This window comes from Lepus europaeus, chromosome 18, assembly GCF_033115175.1.
Source record: "Lepus europaeus isolate LE1 chromosome 18, mLepTim1.pri, whole genome shotgun sequence".
NCBI classification, from domain to species: domain Eukaryota; kingdom Metazoa; phylum Chordata; class Mammalia; order Lagomorpha; family Leporidae; genus Lepus; species Lepus europaeus.
Window position 1 is genome coordinate 19300659 of NC_084844.1, and position 20058 is coordinate 19320716.

Below are 20058 nucleotides of genomic sequence, written 5' to 3' on the forward strand. Positions count from 1 at the left end.
AGAGACTAGCAAAGCCCCAGAGAAAGTGGCCCCTGTGCCGGAGCCCATTGCGACGGTTTCTGCCCTGTGTGGCCCCAGGGCCCTGGCCTGGAAGGTTCCCTGCAGCTGCTTCTCTCACCCGGAGCCCTGGTGTCCCCTTGTCTCTCCCCAGACGACTGAGCTACCGGAGAGCCGCAGGCACCCTGCCGAGCCCCCAGAGCCTCAAGAAGCCTCCCTGTGAGTAGATTGGCAGGGAGGGGCCTGGACTAGGACCTGGGGACTGGTGTCGGGGCTGGTGGGGGGAGGGGACATGGGGGTGGGTGGGCAGGGGGCAGTTACTGCCTGCGGAGGCAGCTTCAGTATTTGGGGGCCACAGAGGCATATAGTAACGCCTCTCCCCAAGTGGGGGGTGTGTGTTTGGGAGGGGTCCATGGCTTTCATCAGATTCCCAGTGGCTCTGTCTGACTCTGAAAATGGAGGAGCCATTGACGTTGGAAGGGAGGGGAGGGGAGCAGGCCTGAGTGATCCTGTGCCTCCAGATGCCTACAAAGGAGACCCAGTTCCATTTGCATGTCAGATAGAGTTGCTTTTTAGAATAAGTATATCCCATGCAGTGTTTGGGATATACTTATACCAAGAAATTCCTTGTTTGCTTGAAACTGAGGCATCCCAGAGAGGCCTGTGTTTTGTCTGCCCTGTGTGGCACTTTACCTTTATCCCTTTACCTTCTTGCCATTGCCACGACCACCCTGGGTGCAGTTGGGCATCTCCTTTTCCAAGATGGGCAGAGACAGGCAAAGTCCAGTGAGGGGAGCTGGGCTGGGGTCTCACAGGCCCGCTGTCTAAGGCCCTAGCTCCGAGGCCGTGCTGCCAGGGCCTGGCCTCTCTGGTGCAGGTGAGACCCAAGCAGGCGCAGAGACCAGAGTGTAGCTGGCGGCTGCTCTGCTCTGCCTTGTCCACCCTCTGGCATTTGCAGGACCCCAGGCAAGGGAGAGCAGGGCGGATTCTCCCTGCAGGGCCACGCAGGGAACGGCTTCAGTGGCCATTGCCAAGGGCGCCTTTCCAGGCTCGCTGTCCAGTTGGAAGGAATGCCCTTGACGCCGCTCCCCGCAGTGATGAGCTGGCTCTCTGTGGGCCACTAATGAGATGTGCACAGGAAGACTGATTAGAGCAGGGCCTGGGTTTAATAACACACACAGCGCAGATCACAGCTTTGGGGGAGGAAGAAAGGGGACAGATGGAGGCTCCTTGGGGCCCCGAGGCCGCGGCTGCCTCTCAGCCGCAGGGCTTCCTGTTCCTGTGCTAACACCACTCCGTCTGTCTTTTGTGCACACCGCAGATGACCAGCCTTGTGACAAAGGTAGGCCGGTGTTTGTCCCCTGTGCACATGGGCAGGGGCCTGTTTCCATGGCATGGCCTGGGCTGGAGGGGCTCGTCTTCCATCCCCCACTGGGGGCTGTGCCCCCTGCCCCGCCGTCGCCCCAGCTTTTGCACATCCACCCAGGGCTGCAGCGGGCCTGGCTCATACCTTGAAGCATGCAGAGCTGGTGTGGACAGGGCTCAGGCCTCAGGGCCCCTGCCTGCAACACCTGTTAGCCCACCACTTGGCTCAGCTAGGCTGACTGTGTGACCAGGAGCCTGGGGGGTGGGGCAGGCAGAGTGGATCCTGGTTCAGGGCTGGGAGAGTGGCCCAGAGCCCCCACCAGGGCCTGGAAAGGCTTTGAGGGGCCTGAGTGTGGACAAGTGGGCGGAGAGGAAGGGTTCGTTCTCCTAGGGAGGCCAGGACATGGGATTCTGAGCTTGCCCGAGGCTCCACGCTGGGGTGCCTGGCCAGCCTGAGACTGGGCCCCTCTGGCAGGGTGTGGGTCCAGCGCTACTCACTGGCCTCCCTCCCTCTGTTTGGTTGCCAGAGACCTGCGACTGTGAGGGATATCTCAGAGGACACTACGTGGGTGAGTAGCAAGGTCCTTGCTGACCCATGCCCAGGCTGCCCACCCACGGCTCCAGCGTCAGGCAGGACATGGACAGAAGGATCTGAGCCGCAGGGACGAGCCAAGAGCAGCCGGGCTGGGGTGAAGGGCCTGCACCTCTCCCGATCCCTGTCAGCTGGGGGAGCCCCCGCCCTGCCTCCCCCAGCCACTGGTGAAAGATCGGCACACAGCCCACTGCATTAACACTGCTTTTACCGTGGTTATCGTCTTCTATCAAGTTGTGTGTTTTCATTGTATATGAAAGGCAGAAAATGAGACAGAGTCCTTCCCCGTGCTGGGTCACTCCCCAGAGGCCCACAGACAGCCAGGGCTGGGCCAGGTTTAAGCCAGGAGTTCAGCTCACTCTGGGACTCTCACACAGTGGCAGGGACCCACGTACTTGAGCTGTCACCTGCTGTCCCCAGGGTGTGCATTAGCGGGAAGTTGGCTGGGAAGCGGAATGGCAGGCCTCACGCCAGGCACTGCTAGGTGGAGGTGGGCATCTTGCGCGGCCTCTTGACAGCTGCAGCAGACGCCCGCCCCGCGCATCACCCGACGGGAATTCGTTCATGGTTCACGCTCTGCCGCACGGGCCGGGCCTCCAAAGACTCCTCCTCTCACCAGGGTTCCCCAGGCCCTAGAGGTAGCCAGAGATCCTAAGCTTCTTTTTTTTTTTTTTTTTTTTAAGATTTATTTATTTGAAAGGCAGAGTTACAGAGAGGCAGAGGCAGAGAGAGGTCTTCCATCCACTGGTTTACTCCCCAGATGGCCACAGTGGCCAGAGCTGCGCCGATCTGAAGCCAGGAGCCAGTAGCTCCTTCCGGGTCTCCCATGTGGGTGCAGGGGCCCAAGTACTTGGGCCATCCTCCACTGGTTTCCCAGGCCGTAGCAGAGAGCTGGATCAGTAGTGGAACAGCCTGGACTTGAACCGTTGCCCATTTGGGACGCCGGCACTGCAGGTGGTGGTTTTACCTGCTCTGCCACAGGGACAGCCCCGAGATCTTAAGCTTTTATCTCGAAGTTATTTCAAACTCTCTGAAAAGTCGTACGGGTTGCACAAAGAACTCCCTTGCCCTCCGCACCCAGGGTCACCTTGTTAACACCTTGGCCTTGGTCACTTTATTGTTTCCTTCTCCATGTCTGCAGTCATCCCTCAGTGTCCCCAGGCCTTGGTCCGGGACCTCCCGTGGGTGCTCGAGTCTCTTGTTAAAATGATGCAGTGTTTGCGCGTAACCTGCCCCCTCCCTCCTGATTCCTTTAAGTCATCTCTAGATTACGTGTAGTACCTCACACTGTAAATGCTACATAATCCTTGCTATTTGCTGTTGTGTAGTGTTTATACTGTATTTATAATAACAAGGAAAAATACATGTTCAGTACAGTCACAACATTTTTGATCCACTGTTGGTGGAATTCAACCCACGGAAGCCACAGATACGGCAGCTGAAGGGATAGTCTTTGCCCACGTCACGCGGGAGTCAGCTGTAGCCATCCTGTCTCTTTACCCCGCACAGCTCAGCTTGTGTGTCCTAAGGACCAGGGCTCTCCTGACCAACCTTCAGGGTGGTGACCACGTCCTGGGATTTGCCGTGCCAGCAGCTCTGCTGTGTGCTGCTGTTAAAATGGCAGCATTTGTCACAGTCACACCCTTCAGGCAGGGTCCCCTCACCCAGGATCCAACCTGGGACCACCCATTGCATGGAGGGTGGTATATCCATTTCACAGGTATGGGGATCAAGACTCAGAGAGGTGAAGAGGTTTTCCCAAGGTCGGTCACGTGCCAAGAGAAACAGTGACCTTGAACCCTAGTGTTTGGGTGCCAGGGCCACTCTTTCCATGTTCTGTGCTCCCTGCACAGCCCCTCCTGGAGCAGGAGGCGGTTGGGAGAGGTCAGTGGGACTCGGTCCCACCTCCAGGTCCAGCCAGGAGGAGAAAGCCTTTACTGGAAGATTTGGGACAAATGCCAGTGGTGTCCCTCTGCCCTTCCCCCCAAGCTGGTCTTCGGAGGAGCTTCCGCCTGGGCTGCCGGGAGAGGCTGGGGGGCTCCCAGGAGGGGAAGACGTCCGTGGGAGCCGAGTCTCTGGAGCTGCTGACCTATGAGGAGGTGACCAGGTACCAGCAGCAGCCCGGGGAGCGGCCCCGCCTGGTGGTCCTGATCGGTACGTGACATGCTGCGGTTTCTTCCCCAGAGAGGCGGGGAGGGGGCTCAGCAGGCAGCCCGGTCAGCCCAAATTCCCCTTGTTTCCCAGGGTCTCTGGGAGCCCGATTGCATGAGCTGAAGCAAAAGGTGGTGGCCGAGGACCCACAGCACTTCGGCGTTGCTGTTCCACGTAAGAGGGCCCCTGTGTGCGTGCGTGTGTGTGTATGTGTGTGTGCGCGCACTTTCCTAGGAACTTGATCCCCTGTATCCATCCCACGCTCACTTCGGGTCTGGGGGATGCCAGGCGCTGCCTGCTGTAGCCAATCGTGAGACCTCAGCATGAAGGGTGATAACTCCCCCCAGTGGTCCACCAGGACCCTCTGGGACAGCAGCTGGAGGACCACAGGCCTGGTTCCTGGCTTGGGGGGTGGGGGGAAGGGGAGTCCGGAGCACACTGACAGTCCCAATCTGACGCCAAGGAGGCTCCCAAGTAGGGGGCGGATGAGCTGACCCTGGCCCTGCCCTGTGGGTGACTGGAGAGAGCATTTCAGGGACGCTGGGCAGTCCAGCGCATGCTGTTGCCCAGGGTGCCCCCTGCAGCTGGGTGCCAGCCTGTCAGGGTGCCTGTGCATTCCTGGGTGATGCCACTCCAGCCAGGTCCTGAGGCTTCCTGCTGCCCCAGGTGGCCAGGGGCTCTGGGACCCCTGAGAGAGGGATCAGAGAGGTTAAGTTACTTGCTCAGCGTCACGCAGCTGGTAAGTGATGAAGCCAGGATCTGGACTCAACGGCTGCCCCCCGTCACTTCTTAATGAGGCTGTGCCATGGCCTCTCCGCTGCCTGCCGCTCTTGCTCTGTCTGCTCTGGGTGTCGCTGTGGGTCCTGCCGTCGTGAGGCAGACGTGGCACAGATGGCCCGTGACTGCCAAGGGAGGATGCTGTGGTGGTGGCAATGGGACCTTCCCAGCGGGCTCTGGGCAGGGCTGCTAGGGTCATGCTTAGGCTGTCCCCTGGGCCTCGGCACCAGAGCCTGGCCCCTGGGCTGTGGGAACCAGTGTGCAGGGACAGGGACGTGTGGGAGGTGGTGGGGCTGGGGGCCACTCTGGCCGCACCCCTCTGATGGACCTGGAAGGCTTGAGGTGGACGGAGTCGCTCCCACACGAGCTCTTCAGTGCCGCCAGGCATCCCCCACACAGCTGGGTTTTTGTGGTAGAGAGGGTGGCAGGGTTCTCTGTGGAGAGGCACTGGCCCGTGCTGAGGTGGACCCGGAGTAGCCGGGCTAGGGACTGGGGAGGTGACGCTGAGGCAGGGGTCAGGCGGACCCTGAGGGTCTTACCTGCTCATCTGAGGTGTGAGAATGTGACGAGTGGGCGGAGAACACAGACCCCGCCTTGTCTTGGAAGAAGCCGTGCGCTGCTGCCTGTGTGTGCCCCAGAAGTGTGCCTCTCGGCCCTAGCGTGCAGATCAGTGGGGAGACATTAAACTCATTGAATGCACCCGGTGGCTGGCTGGCCGCACGTCTCCTTTGCTGTCACAGTGAGGAGCAGTTGGATAACGAATTAAAGGCACACAGCAGGGCAGGCGCAGCTGCGGCTCCTTTTGCCCTTGAAACTGAAAAACGATGAAGAAATAAAGGCGGGGACCAGAGGCTCTGTAGCTGATTTCTTCCAAAGCCACAGCGTCACTGAGGCCATGGGAGAGAGAGAGAGAGTGGGAGAGAGAGGGAGGGAGACAGACAGACAGCCACCCTGCCTCCACCACTGCTGGCTGGGGCTCCCTGAGCTTAACCGCTCGGCTCCCCAGTCCCTTCAGCTGCAGGACGGGCAGCCTCTTTGTGCTTTGTCAGAGAACGGTGCTGTGCGGTGACAGGCCTGGGGGGGGCACAGGGCCGCGTGGAGCTGGGCAGCTTAGACGAGCAGCGGCCGGGGGGTTCCCACGGGAGGCTGCGGCTCCCTGGGCTGGACTTCTCTCTGCCCAGCTCTCCCTCTTTCTTTCCAAGACACCACACGGCCCCGGGAGAGCCACGAGAAGGAAGGGGTAGAGTATCACTTTGTCTCGAGGCAAGCGTTCGAAGCCGACATACAGCACAACAAGTAGGTTGTTGGAGCCAGCTGTGCATCTGTCTGTCCTGCACTCCTTGACCTCCAGGGGGCGCTGTGACAAACTGTGGGGGCAGTGGGCGAGAAGTGGCACCAGGGAGTCTGTTTTCCTAACTCAAGGTCTTGTCCCCTTTGCTGGTGTCTCAGGTTCCTGGAGCACGGGGAATACCAAGATAACCTCTACGGAACCAGCCTGGAGGCCATTCAGGCTGTTATGGCCAAAAACAAAGTTTGTTTGGTGGATGTGGAACCGGAAGTGAGTTCTCGGGCCAGCTGGGAATTTCCAGCTGGGATTTATAACCCAGGGGACTGGCTGATGTGCAGAATGCTCGACATTCCCCCCTCCCCCCCGGCTAAGGGATTTTCATTCCGGAACACGGGTGTTCCCTTTCCTGGGGTCTCCCCTGGAGAATGGAGTGAGAGCTTTGTACCCACAGGTGCATCTCCATCCACAGGCACTGTACTAACTGTCGAGAGCACGGCCCCTCTAGTAGGATGGCAGGCCGGGGCTGGTAACCCCCGCAGGGAGCGGGTCACGCGGTAGATGGTGGCAGCGCTGGCTCATTGCGACGTGTGACCCAGGCGGAGCCGGGCTGCCTCCTTCCTGGCTGGAACAAATGGCACCGGCACTCAGGGGACCGCGCAGGGAGGCAGGCGGGAGAGTGGTGTGAAAGGGCAGAAGAGGGAGGGAGGCTGGCCCTGTGCAGCGCTTCAAAAACATTTCCAGTTCGGTCCGCCCAGCCTGTGGCGGGTGCCCCAGGGCCCTAACCATCTTCTTAACCTTGACTTTCAGAGAAACTCCTGAACTTTGCACTCAGCCTGGGGATTTTTTGTTCCCTCTGTAGAGACAGATCTGGACTTTGCGATCCCTACTGTAGGCTTTATTGTATAGATGTGTGCTTGCAACACAGTCCAGAGTGCGCGGTGCCTGTGAGGGACAGCCTTCCCCGGCCGCATCCCGCCGGGAGCTCGCAGGCGATGTGCGGTGCCTACATGTCGAATTGTTTATGCAAAGTGATTTTGCTGGTTTTTTGGGGGGTGCAGATAATGCAAATAGCAGTTTAGTACTGATGTTTCCAAACAGGTCCCTACATTAGGGATAAAATGCTCTAATGAGCAGTATGATTTGCATATCAAAAACCTAGCCTGCGGTTTGGTTTCAGGCGGCCACGCATTTGTTTTCTTCTTTGAGAGTCAGGAGGAGGAGGCCTGTGTGGCAGCTTGGATTCCCCGAGTGTTGTCCGCGGTGCTGCCACTTGGCCAGCCTGATGCACGCTGAATCCTCCTCCCTCGTGCGTGGGGACCTGGTGGGCGGGGGGAAAAGCCTCTGAAGGTTAGTTGGAGCTGAGAGGGGCTCGAGGCTCTGAGCCAGGCTCTGGAATCTTCCATCCTCTGTGTGTGGCCTCAGGGCCGGCTGGGTTCAGTGTCACATGGGAGGATGAGGCGATCTGTCTGCAGTGTGCTGTCCTAGGGTCAGTGTAACTGGGACCTTTGCCCTGGAGGTTATGGGATGGCGCTTTCAAAAAATGGGTTTTACACTGCAGTGCTTCAGGGGTATATGACATTCCGGAACTTTCTTTCTCAGGCACTGAAGCAAGTGAGGACCTCGGAGTTCAAACCCTATGTCATCTTCGTGAAGCCTGCTGTTCGGGAACAAAGGAAGTCACCCCCGGTGTCTCCGGCTGGTGAGGGCACAGCGGACCCCCTCGTAAGTTGGGAGGGGCTTGTTTGTTTCCTGAAGACAGAAAGGGGGTGCCCCCGGGAGTGCTGTGGGCAGCCCAGCAGGGAGGCGGGGCAGCCGTGTCAGGACCCCCACCTCAAACCTGGGCGTTGGCAGAGTTGTCCCAGGGGGCCTGGGCTTGCAGACTCAGCTCTCAACAGAGGCGGTCGGGAGGCTGAGCCGGAAGTTGTTCCAGGGGTCAGGAGCAGCCCCGGTCCAGAGCAGGCTCCAGTGCGGCTGGCTCCTCTGAGAGGCCCTCGGGTCCGCCCCCTCAGTGGGGAAGCCCCGGCCCAAGGAGGAGCTCGAGGCAGAGCTTGGCCATGCGCGTTCTGACGCAAGCGTCCACTCTGCCAGCTGCTGAGGGTGACTGACTTGTGGGAGCATCAGACATTTTCCTCTCTAGGAGCCCTAGGGGGAGCCTCAGCTTGGGTGCAGAACCACTTAGAAATCCATAGCGCGCTCCCTGTGCTGGGGGGCGAACAAGAAACGTCTGTTGAAATACTTTGTCCGTCTTGAAATCTGATTATCTTCTTTCTTATTGAGTCCTATGAATCCTTCGTGTAATCCGGACATAGCCCCTTATCAGATGTATGACTTGCAGATACTTCCTCCCACCAGTTTTGAAGCACAAAGTTTAAAAATTTTGGTCAAGTTCAATTGATCTTTTTTTTCTTTCTTCGTTTTTGCTAAGAAAACATTGCCCAATTCAGGGCCCGGGAGATTTACTCTAAATTTTTTAAAAATGTTTTTGAAGATTTACTTATCTTCAAAATAGTGAAATAGTGACAGAGAGAGAGAGAGAGAGAGAGATCGATCATTATCCACTCCCCAAATGCATGCAACGACCAGGGCTGGGTCAGGCCGAAACCTAGAGCCTAGAGCTCCATCCGGGTCTCTCTCATGGGTAGCGGCTAAGTATTTGAGCCGTCATCCACTGCTTTCCCAGGAGCATTAGCAGGGAGTTTGAATGGAAGTGGAACAACTGGGACTCGAACTGGCCCTCTGATGTGAGATGCACCTTAACCCACCACACCGCCATGCCAGCCATTCTGATATATATATATATATATTTTTTTTTTTTGACAAGCAGAGTTAGACAGTGAGAGAGAGAGAGACACAGAGAAAGGTCTTCTTTTTCCGTTGGTTCACCCCCCAAATGGCTGCTACAGCTGGCACGCCATGCTAATCCAAATCTTCCTCCTGGTCTCCCATGCGGGTGCAGGGCCCAAGCACTTGGGCCATCCTCCACTGCCTTCCCGGGCCACAGCAGAGAGCTGGCCTGGAAGAGGAGCAACCAGGACAGAATCTGGTGCCCCAACCGGGACTAGAACCTGGGGTGCCGGCGCCACAGGCAGAGGATTAGCCAAGTGAGCTGCGGCGCCGGCTGTGTTTTTTTTTTTTTTTTTTTTAAGAAATGTTTTAGGATTGGTAGAATTGAATAAGAGTGGGAAAGACTTATTTTAAGGCATCTATAGGGTGTAGGGAGAGTAAGAGATGGTTTCCTAGGGCGCAAGAACGTGCTGTCAGAGCTTCGGGTCCGCAGGAAGTGCGTGCTTCCTGGTGCTGCCTGGCCCGCTGCGGTTGTTCGGGAGAAGTGGACGTGGTCTGTTGCGGGCACCCTCCCGCGAGGCCAGTTTTGCCATCTCCTTTAGTGCCGCCGCGTGACTGCACACACCTGCTGGATGGGTTTTGCTGTCGGGGTCAGTTGGCTCGCTCTTCAGTTGTGAAGTCACGTGCCCCCTCTGCAGACCCTGTCCTGATGCCACCGTCATTCTCGGAGTCCCCGCGGAGGCTGTCCCTACGCACAGCCCAGGCCCCACCCCCGGAGACTCTGACCTGGGAGGTTTGCGTGGGGCTCTGGCGTCTCTGTTTCTAGCCCCCACTTTTCACGTGACTTAGGAGCATGTGGGCAGCCCCCAGGCCACACGTGGTGTAACAGACAGCATTTGTGCACCGTGTGGCCCCCAGGGTCCAGGTGGGGGATCCGTTCTATGAAACACCCGCTGGACACATCCTCTGTCCCTGCCTCTGCTGCCCACAGGCTGAGGGGCTCTTGCTGCTGACACAGTTAGCTGACCCAGCAGGGGGACAAGAGACAGCCTGGGGGGATCTTTCCTGTGTGACCGCAGGGGCGTCAATGTCACCATCACCGCCTTGATGAAAACGCAGGTGGCGAGTCCCGCCTTACAGGCTGGGAAAAGAGTTCGCGGGATTCGTGGCCACGAAGCCAATGCCCAGCTTTTTCTGCAGTGGGGTTACTGGAGTTCTTTCCAGATGCAGGTGTTTGTTAGGGAGATGGGAGTTAACATACATTGTCCGTCTGTAATCTCTCAGCCAGCTCGGTGCTTCCAGGATGAACCACAGGGCTGCCTGCAGGAGGGGACTCCGGAGGCGGAAGCGGCAGACAGGTCCCCAGGGGCATGTGCCCGGGGCGGGAAGGCGGGACTGGTGGCCCAGGAGCCCTGTGGGGACGGGGCTGCTGCAGAGTGCTTCAGAGTGTGACAGCAGCCCTGCGGGACAGACCTAGGACTGGAGGCCTCTCTCCTGGGTCTGGTTTTTCCCCTCGTCAGGGGAAGCGGGAAGGAGAAGCAGTGAGCTCAGCCTCCTCTTAGGTTTTCACTGGGTGTGTGGTAGCAGAAACTCTCAGGGCCGGGACTGCGACGTGGCAGGTGGAGCTGCCACCTGTGATGCCGGCACCGCTGATGGGAGTACTGGTTTGTGTCCTGGCTGCTCCATTTCCTGTCTCAGCTCCCTGCGAATGTGCCTGAAAGGTGACTCAAGTGCTTGAGGCCCTGCCACCCATGTGGGAGGCCCGGATGGAGTTCCTGGCTCCTGGCTTCATCCTGGCCCGGCTCTAGTCATGTGGTTATTTGGGGAGTGAACCAACAGATGGAAGATGTCTATCTCTTTGTCTCTTTCTTCCAAATAAATTAAGCAGTCTTTGAAACCCTGTCTTCTAGACCTTTGGAACTCACATTGTGAACTTGTAGGTGCTCTCTTTGTCTGGTGGCAGAAGAGGAAGGAACATTTTGGGTTGGGGGGTGGGGTTGCGGGCCGGACAGAACCCACCCCTTCCCCCTGGCAGCATGAGCACTGAGCCCCGGGAGCCGAGAAGGCGGCAGAGGCCTGGACAGGGATCGGAAGGGGAGGGAGCGAATGCAGTGAGAACTTGGGTTTGTAACGCCACTGCCCATTTCTTCTCTTCCAAAAACCAGGCTGCTTGTCGGGCTGCAGCTCTGTCCAGTGGACTGTGTAGACCTTGTTTGGAAGGAAGAAGCAGTCGCTGCCAGGTTGAGTCAGATGGAGTCGCTGTCTGTCCCTTGACGCTAGGTGGCAGGAGAGCAGTCTGGTCAGGCGCCCTCAGAAGTGGGAGGTTGGGTCAGGGGTGTCCCAGCATTTTCCTAAATGACTCCGCTTTGTCTGCCATGCTCATGTTTGGCCCTCGAATGAGGACGTGCAGAGAGAACCCGAGTTCTGTGCTGTGAGTTGAGCTGTCTGCTGTAGGTCGTTAGAACCCCTTACTTGCCTCTTTGTTCCCCAGGGTGATTCTAGAACTGCTTGCTTTGCTTCTATCTCGTGAACATCGTTTATGGTCCTGTCTTGTCATTTAGCCTGGACGCTGGATGGCCGTGGGACGCAGGATGGCGGCGTCTCTGGGGGTCCTGCGGGGCCAGCAGTGGTGACGCTAACACACACCTCTCACCCTCAGATACAAAGGGGCGCTGTGCGCGGTGCTCTCAGCTCACAGGTCCTGGGGGGATTTTGTGAGCGAATCACCGTGCTGTGGCCGTGTCTGTGGCCTGCCCGCTTTCTTGCAACGTTGATGTGGTGGTGTCACTGCGTTCTGCCCCTGTGGTCACGGGTGGTGTCAGCGGGGCGTCCGGGTGCACTCCGCAGCCAACAGTGGAGGTGGGGGGTGTGGCTTTCCCGTAGGACCACCCCTTGCTCTACAAAGCCTCTCTCCTTGCAGGACGAGCAGCAACAGGAGATGGCTGCGTCTGCCGCCTTCGTGGACCAGCACTACGGCCACCTGGTGGACGCCGTGCTGCTGAGGGAGGACCTGCAGGCTGCCTGCAGCCAGCTGCGCGGGCTCGTGGAGGCGCTACGCAAGGACGCTCACTGGGTGCCCGTTGGTTGGGTCAGGTAACTTCCTCCCAGGCATCAGGCGGCTGGAGGGGCCTTGAGGACTGTCCAGCCCGGCCTCGCTCCTCTGCCCCGCCCCCATGCTGTCATGGAGAAGCCCAGAAGTGGGAGATCCTGTTGGATCCTGGGTTTTGTCGGCCGTCTCCCGTTGGCGCCCTTTGAGTCCATGAGTTGACGGGGACACATCACCTTTCCTTCGTCGAAGCGTCGCAGGCCAGAGGCCCTGATTCTTTGTACCAAAGTTAAGCAGCCTCTGCGTTTTGGGGTGGCAGCGGCGCGGCCGCCGTTGAGCCCAGGGATGCTTCCTTTTTCTAGCTTTATCGGAAACGAAATGGTTTGAGCCGAGGGGCCGTGCAGCTGGCGCGGCTGCGTGTCCAAGCACTCGGAACCTTTTCTGGATGAGTACTTGCCTGGAAACAGACGGCGTGGTTCTCTGCCTTTTTAAACAGTGGGAGGACGTGGACTTCTTCTGGGTGACAGAGGCACACCTCACCGTCCCCGCGAAGGCCTGGCCCGCCCCGCGTCGTGGCTGTGCCTTCGGGGACGCTGGGGGGCTCCGGCTGCTGGTCCCCCGTCTAAACACCCTTGGACTTCTAAAGTGAAGCCCTGGCTTTGTTTGTTCTGTTCCATCAGTTGTCCCCCTTGCTGTTGACAATGGCCTTGGTTCTAGCCCGTCCCCACCTGAGATTCCTGGCGCTCCTGTTGTGCTAGGTCGTGGGAAACCAGGCGACTCCTTGCCAAAACTGTAGGTCCTGATGTCATTTCCATCAAAATAAAAATCTGTAGACTCGGAGTGTGGGCCTAAGGGGTTGTCTCTGGGCCAAAGTGACGAATGTCACCGAGGACTTGTGACATCTATGGGATATGTGTGTGACAGACGTGCAGGTCGTAGCCTGGCTGAGTTTGAGTCTGTATCCTGTTCCAGACACTGTGACAGGGCCTTTGCTTGCGTTATCTTCACAGACACACCAGGCCAGTGAAGGAGACTCTTACCATCCCATCACACAAAGGAGCATAAGTCAGGCTTGGAAAGGTTCATGGACCCAAGCGTACAAAGCTCCGAAAAAAGCCCTTATCCCCCTGATATCAGAGATGGTCCTTAACCACTGTGCTGTACTGTCCCGTTCTTCCGTGGTTCCCTCATCAAGGCCGCTCAGTAAATGATTGACATGTAAGTGAGGAGTGAGTTCACAAAATATGTAAGGCTGAAACGTGGCTACTTATACATGTGTACATTGTTAAGCTCTTTTTTTTTTAATCTGTGGGGAGCAAAGGAGGCTAGGTCAAAGGTGAGTCCCCTTCACCTCCTTACACCAGGGCACCTGTGCTGCCCTGCGGCTCCCTGACCCGGTGGGCCCACCTAGAGGATCGCGCTCTTCAGAACTTTCTAGCAAAAGGACAAGGACCTCTTTGCACTTAGAGTGTTGGCTTCTCCTCAAGGGAAAGTGGCCTTGAGCTGTTCACACAGAACCAGGCCGGGAAGGGCAGCTATGCTGGGAAGTGTGGATGGCGCAGCCACGGTCGCGTGTTGTGTGGGAGGGCTGGGGTCCGACAGCCATCACAGGTAAACACACAGGTGAAAATTACTCCTGGGGGCTGGCACTGGGGCGTAGCGGGTAAAGCTGCCACCTGCGACGCTGGCGTCCCTGTGGGCACCAGTTTGAGTCCTGGCTGCTCCGCTTCTGACCCAGCTCTCCGCTGTGGCCTGGGAAAGCACTGGAAGATGGCCCACGTGCTTGGGCCCCTGCACCCATGTGGGAGACCCAGAAGAAGCTCCTGGCTTTAGCCTGGCCAAGCCCCAGCTGTTGCAGTCATTTGGGGAGTGAACCAGCAGATGGAAGATCTCTTGGTCTCTCCCCCCGCCCCCCTCTAACTCTGCCTTGCAAATAAAAACAAATCTTAAAAAAAAATTGAAAACTTGCTCTTGCAAACCCCTGGGAGGCCACGTGGTGGAGCCCCATGCCGGTGCTAGGAAGTCCACTGGGCGACTTCCTCCACTCCTGGAATACAGTGGCTGAGTGCTGGGAGTCAGTTTTCTGTCTGTCGTGTGACTCAGGTATTTTCTGCTGCTTACTCAATGTTTTTGCACAATTGTCATATGAAACAGTAGTGATTCTCTTTACATGTATTACGGAACAGGGTGTTAAAATGTGATTAAGATTTCTACTTGAAAGGCAGGTTTATCCATATACCTCCCTCCCTCTATCTATCTATCTATCTATCTATCTCTATATCTATCTATATCCATCTATCTACCTATCTCTATCTACCTATCTCTATCTATCTATCATCTATCTATTATCTATCTATCTATCTATCTATCTATCTATCTATCTATCTATCTATCTTTAGAGAGAGAGAGAGCTTCCATCTACTGGCTCACTCCCCAGATGGCTGCAACAGGCAGGATTGGGCCAGACTGAAGCCAGGAGCCCGGAACTCCATCCACTCCCATGCGGGTGGCAGGAGCCCAAGCACTCAGGTCAGATTCTGCTGCCTTCCCGGGTGCATTAGCAGAGAGCTGGATTGGAAGTGGAGCAGCCAGGACTTGATCTGGCACTCATATGGGATGCCAGCGTTGCAGGTGGTGGCTTAACCTGCTGTGCCAGAACGTTGGCCCCAAAAGGTAGCTTCTTTACTTCTTGTCAGGTAGCCTCCTTACCCCCACGACAGGCTGACTGCAGCTCAATGTGTGCGAGGAGGGGGGACGGGGCCCCAGATGAAGAGGTCATCTGAAAGGTGATTTTGCTGTTCGTAAGCAGCAGCAGTATTGTTTTAAAATTGCACCTGTTTGCAGATACATATTGGTGGACTGTGTGTGAATGCAATTCCAAGTCCCATCCCACCTAGCACTACATAGGTTCCGAGCACCTTGGCCAAATTTGCTTAAAAGTCTCACTCTGAGCTTCCACACCAAGAAGTCTCATTATAAAACCCTCTGAGATGTACTTTCCTCCTGCTCTCTTTGGGCCTTCAAACACAGGTAAGCCCTTCTGCCTGTGTCTAACCAGAGAGGATGTGTGCTCTAGAGGAATTTCCTGGTTCAGGAGTGCTGAGTGGTTGGCATGTGTGCCGCCACCACCCATTTCTGCATCTGTGACAGACATTGCTAATTGATCACATCACTCTCCTGTTGAATGTAGGCACTGCCTTTGGATCTCGCAGGACACAGTACCAGTTGAGCAGAATTAACAAGTGAATCTTACTTGCTACCCTTGATCATGGGATGTGTAAACTGACACCCTCTCTACTCCCTGCAGGAGTTGGGTTTAAGAAAGTTACAACCATCTGTCATTCACAAGCAGGGTTCTGGTATGTTAAATACAAGCCCACTGTGCATTCACCATTTTCTGTTCTAATACCTGTTTTAAACAGGTGGCCAGATTGTCCATCCGTTTGCCCAGTGTCGTGTCATTCCTGCCACCAGTCACAGGATCAGGCATCCACACAATGAAAGCACTTGGTTTATTTATTTTTTATTTGTTTTATTTATTTGAAAGAGTTACAGAGAGAGAGGGAGAGAGAAAGTCTTCCATCCACTGGTTCAGTCCCCAAATGGCCACATGACTGGAGCTGAGCCAATTCAAAGGCAGGAGCCAGGGGCTTCTTCCAGGTCTCACGTGGGTGCAGAAGCCCAAACACTTGGACCGTCTTCCACTGCTTTCCCAAATGCATCAGCAGGGAGCTGGATCGGAAGTGGAGCAGCCAGGACTTGTACGGACATCCATGTGGAATGCCGGTGCTGCAGGCCAGGCCTTTAACCCAATGTGCCACAGTGCCGGCCCCAACACTTGGTTTATTTAATAACTACAGATTTCCACTTCTGTGCAAAGCCCATTTTTGAATCGGATCATTAAGGAGCCAGTCAGCAGCATTTTGGTTTGGTGGAGTTAATACTGATCGACTTCCTGCTCCACTTTCCCCACTCCCTGAATACATTCTCCAGCCATTGCTCAGACTTGGCTCTCACAACATGGTGCCGAATGATTTTTCTTCCACTTCTCCTCTGAATACAACTAAACACCTTGGAAATGCAACAGACAGTGGTAAAGGGATGGAAGTGGAACAGAGTGTGGGGGATTGACCAGGACCTCGGGCTGGAGGAACTGCGATGGCCTTGGGTTTGTTTGTTTCCCATCTCCCTGCAGTGGTCTCTGGCTTGCTTACCCTTTTTTTTTTTTTTAAGATTTATTTGAAAGATAGAGAGAGAGAGAGAGAGAGAGAGAGCGCTCACTGCCATCCGCTGGTTCACTTCCCAGATGACTGCAACAGCCGGGACTGGGCCAGGCTTGAAGCTGGAGCCTGGAATATCCCATCTGGGTCTTCCACGTGAGTGGCAAGCTCTTGGGTCATTTTCATTGCTTTCCCAGGTGCACTACCAGGGAGCTGGAACCAAAGTGGAGCATATGGGATGCCTGCAGCGCAAGTGCTGGCTTAACCTGCTGTGCCACAGTTCTGGCCCTGACAAGCTTGCTTTCTCTGGCCAAGGGACAGTGCCACAGACACTCAGTGGGGAGCCCGGCCCTAGCTTCCTGCTGTGACACCAGCTGCTGGTTCAGTTTGTTAGTAGCAGCAGCCAAGTCCTGTGTCTTGCTGCCCTGCCCCCAGTGGCACAGTTGTGGAGGTGCAGGCCCAGCCGTGTGCGTCTGCAGATGGCCGTGGAGTGACACCATGAACCCCAGGGAAGCATGTTCTGACGCGGCAGAAGCCACCCGAAGGCCTGGAGCAGGAGCCCCAGCAACACTGAAGGTGAAACGGATCAGAATAGCTCCGCAAAGGCTCCGAGTTTCGTTGGAACCAAAACCCACAAAAGAAGGCACGAGCCTCTACCCTACACTTACACAGGATGGCCACCTGCTGCATGCAGGGGTAAGAGATGTCTGACGTCACAATCCAAATGCCCGGGACGCAGTGCAAAATCACTGAGCACACACACCCAAACCAGGAAAACCCCAGCCTCGGCAAGACAGTGAGCTGGGGATGATAACGACGGATGCAGGAGCTGGAGTGTAGCTGGTGGGGTCTCAAAGCAGTTTTTTTTTTTAAATAAATTTATTTTATTTGACAGAGAGTTAAACAGTGAGATAGAAAGACAGAAAGGTCTTCCTTCCATTGGTTCACCCCCCCAAAATGGCCGCTATGGCCAGAGCTACACCGATCTGAAGCCAGGGGCCAGGTGCTTCTCCTGGTCTCCCACAAAGGTGCAGGGCCCAAGCACTTGGGCCATCCTCCACTGCCCTCCCGGGCCACAGCAGAGAGCTGGACTGGAAGAGGAGCAAGCAGGATTAGAACTCGGCGCCCATATGGGATGCCGGCGCCGCAGGTGGAGGATTAACCAAGTGAGCCATGCCAGCCCCTCAAAGCAGTTTTAGTGAAAATGCTTCAACAGTGATAAATAATTTGAAATAAATGAAAGAAAAAAAAAACCAGGATATCTTCATAACAAAGAGATATGAAAAAGAACCAAATGGAAACTGTGGAAATGAAAACTACAATAAGTAAAAAACCCAAAAAACCCACAAAGCCTTGAACTTCCTGCAGAGCAGGATGCTGGAAGTCCCGCCGGCACACTTGAGGACAGAGCAGTGGAGGCAGTGCCTCGGGGCAGGTGGGCGCTCACAGCTGGGTCAGGGAGGCCAGCGGAGAGGGAGAGCGAGAGTCAGAGGCAGGGGGCTGGAAACTCCCCACCTCGGGGGAAGACAAAGCTACGGATTCGAGACGTTGACCCAGCTCTAACTAGCCCACCTAGCCACAACCCACCCTGAGCGCCCAAGGTTCATCCGAAAACCAGAGGTTAAGAAGCCAGTGTTTGAAACGGGGAGAAACACCCAGAATCACCCAGCCGGAGTCCACGTCCAGAAAGCAGGGAGCATTTGTCATGTTCTGAAAGCAGCTGTCCGCCTTGTATCTGCTGACACCGCACCTCAAGGTGAAGGAGAAGAAGTCTCGGGTGAAAGGGAGGAAAGTTTTTTGAGACCTGCCCTTGAAGCACGGGGAGAGGAAGCTTTCTCAACGAAAATCAGCGAACGGCTGGGCCTCCCGGACTGGAGGGGAAAAAGCACAGAAGTAAGCATCATGGACGACATCTTTGACCTCTCCAGTTTCCTAGATTTCCTGATTGGAGCAGCAGCTACCAACCATGATGTGGTACGCCAGTTATGTAGAAGAAATCATCATATTTTAAGCATAGAGAAGCTAGAAATGGTTCCCTGCTAATGCACCTGGGAAAGCAGCAGATGATGGCCTAAGTGCTTGGGCTGCTGCCGCCCGTGTGGGAGACCCAGATGGAATTTTGAGCTCCCTACTTAGGCCTGGCCCAGCCCTGGCTGTTGTGGCCATTTAGAAAGTGAACTAGCAGATGGTAGATTCTCTCTGTGTGTGTTTCTGTCACTGTCTCTGTCACTCTGCCTTTCAAATAAATCTTCGTTAAAAAGTTGAGATGATAAAGGGATTAATTAAGACACTGGCAGAATGGCTGAAAGAACCTGACTATAGGCTGACTGCAAGTGTGTTTTCCATGACATAGGCTGAGAGTCAGGATAGAAAATATATCACTTAAGCTATTTTTAAAAAGCAGCAATGGTTTTATTGATAGAAGATAAGTACTCTTCAGAGAAATAACCAGGGACGAAGAGGGACATTGAGTGATGAAGTGATCAATCTACCAAGAACATAGAGCAGCCCTAATGTGTATTCACCAAACACCGGAGCTTCGAAATACATGAAGCCAAACTGATGGAGCTGAGAGGAGAAATGGACAAACTTGCGATTATAGAGGGGACTGCCCTCCCAGCAGTGGATAGAACCGCTAGAGAGGAAGTCACAGGATCCGGAAGAACTGACGCCATCCACCATCAGGACCTGACACATGCATAGAGCTCCCGCCCTGCCCGTAGCCCCACAGTCCACGTTATCTCCAGCTGCCATAAAGTAGTCACCTACATAGGCCACATCCTGGGTCATAAAACCGCCTGAACAAATGAAAAAGCATGGGAATTATAGGATATTTTCTCTGGACATAATAGAATGAAACCAAAACTCAGTAACAATGAAAATAGAAAAATGCCCTCACATTTTGAAACTATGCCTGATCTGGAGTAGCTCGTGGCAGCTTCCTGGGGAGTGGGCTTCTGGCTAGAAAGGACAATGCAAAGCATGGACGGAGAAAAAAATCTTCTGCTAGCCTGAAATGGGCAGGAGCGATGAGAGGGAAGATGCGAAGTTTGTGATGTGCTCAGGAATGTAGCGCCTGAGCCCCATCCTGATTTGGGGGACATTTCCTGTCCCCCGACTCCTGCTGAGAGCAAGAGCCCATGCCTGGAAGGGGACAAAAGCCAGATACGGTACCTTCCCAGAGTCCCTTGCAGCCAGGGAATGGACGCAGGGTCTGAGTCACACAAGTCACCTGCGCCTTCCCTGGCCTGGAGTGGCAGCTGGCGGCACAGAGTGGCAGACAGCGGAGGCTCAGGGCGGCAGCAGCTGCTCCTCAGGTTCTAGTTCAGGGGGTAGCAGTGAGTGGCAGCGCCTCCAGAGCAGGCCCCGAGGCCGGATCCTGGGTGTGGTTCTTGCGCTAAACCTTGAAGCTTAGTTTTGCAGTTTTCTAGCAAGTACTTTTAATGAATTCATTTTCTTTCCATGAATTATTTCAACACTTAAAGCTTTTATTGCTTGAAATTAAGAATTTGTGCTGAGAAAGGCCACAAAGACAGAAGGGCAGGATCACAGTGGGCCTTGGATGCTGTATCTAAAACCATGCCTTGCGGCTGGCGCTGTGGCGTAGCAGGTAAAGCCGCCGCCTGCAGTTCCGGCATCCCATATGGGCACTGGTTCAAGTCCCGGCTGCTCCACTTCCGATCCAACTCTCTGCTATGGCCTGGGAAAGCAGTAGAAGATGACCCAAGTCCTTTGGCCCTGCACCTGTGTTGGAGACCCAGAAGAAGCTCCTGGTTCCTGGCTTTGGATTGGCCCAGCTGCAGCCATTAAGGCCATCTGGGGAGTGAACCAGTGGATG

General features: G+C 55.6%; 1 protein-coding gene across 3 annotated transcripts in view; it reads left to right on the forward strand.

The window, feature by feature from the left end:
• The window catches only part of MPP3 (MAGUK p55 scaffold protein 3), a 28450-nt gene extending 15616 nt beyond the window's left edge, over positions 1-12834 (forward strand). For all 3 annotated transcript variants that reach the window (XM_062174882.1, XM_062174883.1, XM_062174884.1), the window contains 9 exons: positions 152-216; positions 1319-1339; positions 1890-1931; positions 3944-4108; positions 4199-4279; positions 6085-6178; positions 6332-6440; positions 7770-7892; positions 11875-12834. In XM_062174882.1, the coding sequence (XP_062030866.1) occupies positions 152-216; positions 1319-1339; positions 1890-1931; positions 3944-4108; positions 4199-4279; positions 6085-6178; positions 6332-6440; positions 7770-7892; positions 11875-12051 (877 nt within the window). In that variant the 3' untranslated portion in view covers positions 12052-12834. The remainder of the gene's footprint in view (positions 1-151; positions 217-1318; positions 1340-1889; positions 1932-3943; positions 4109-4198; positions 4280-6084; positions 6179-6331; positions 6441-7769; positions 7893-11874) is intronic.
• Positions 12835-20058: the final 7224 nt, after the last annotated feature.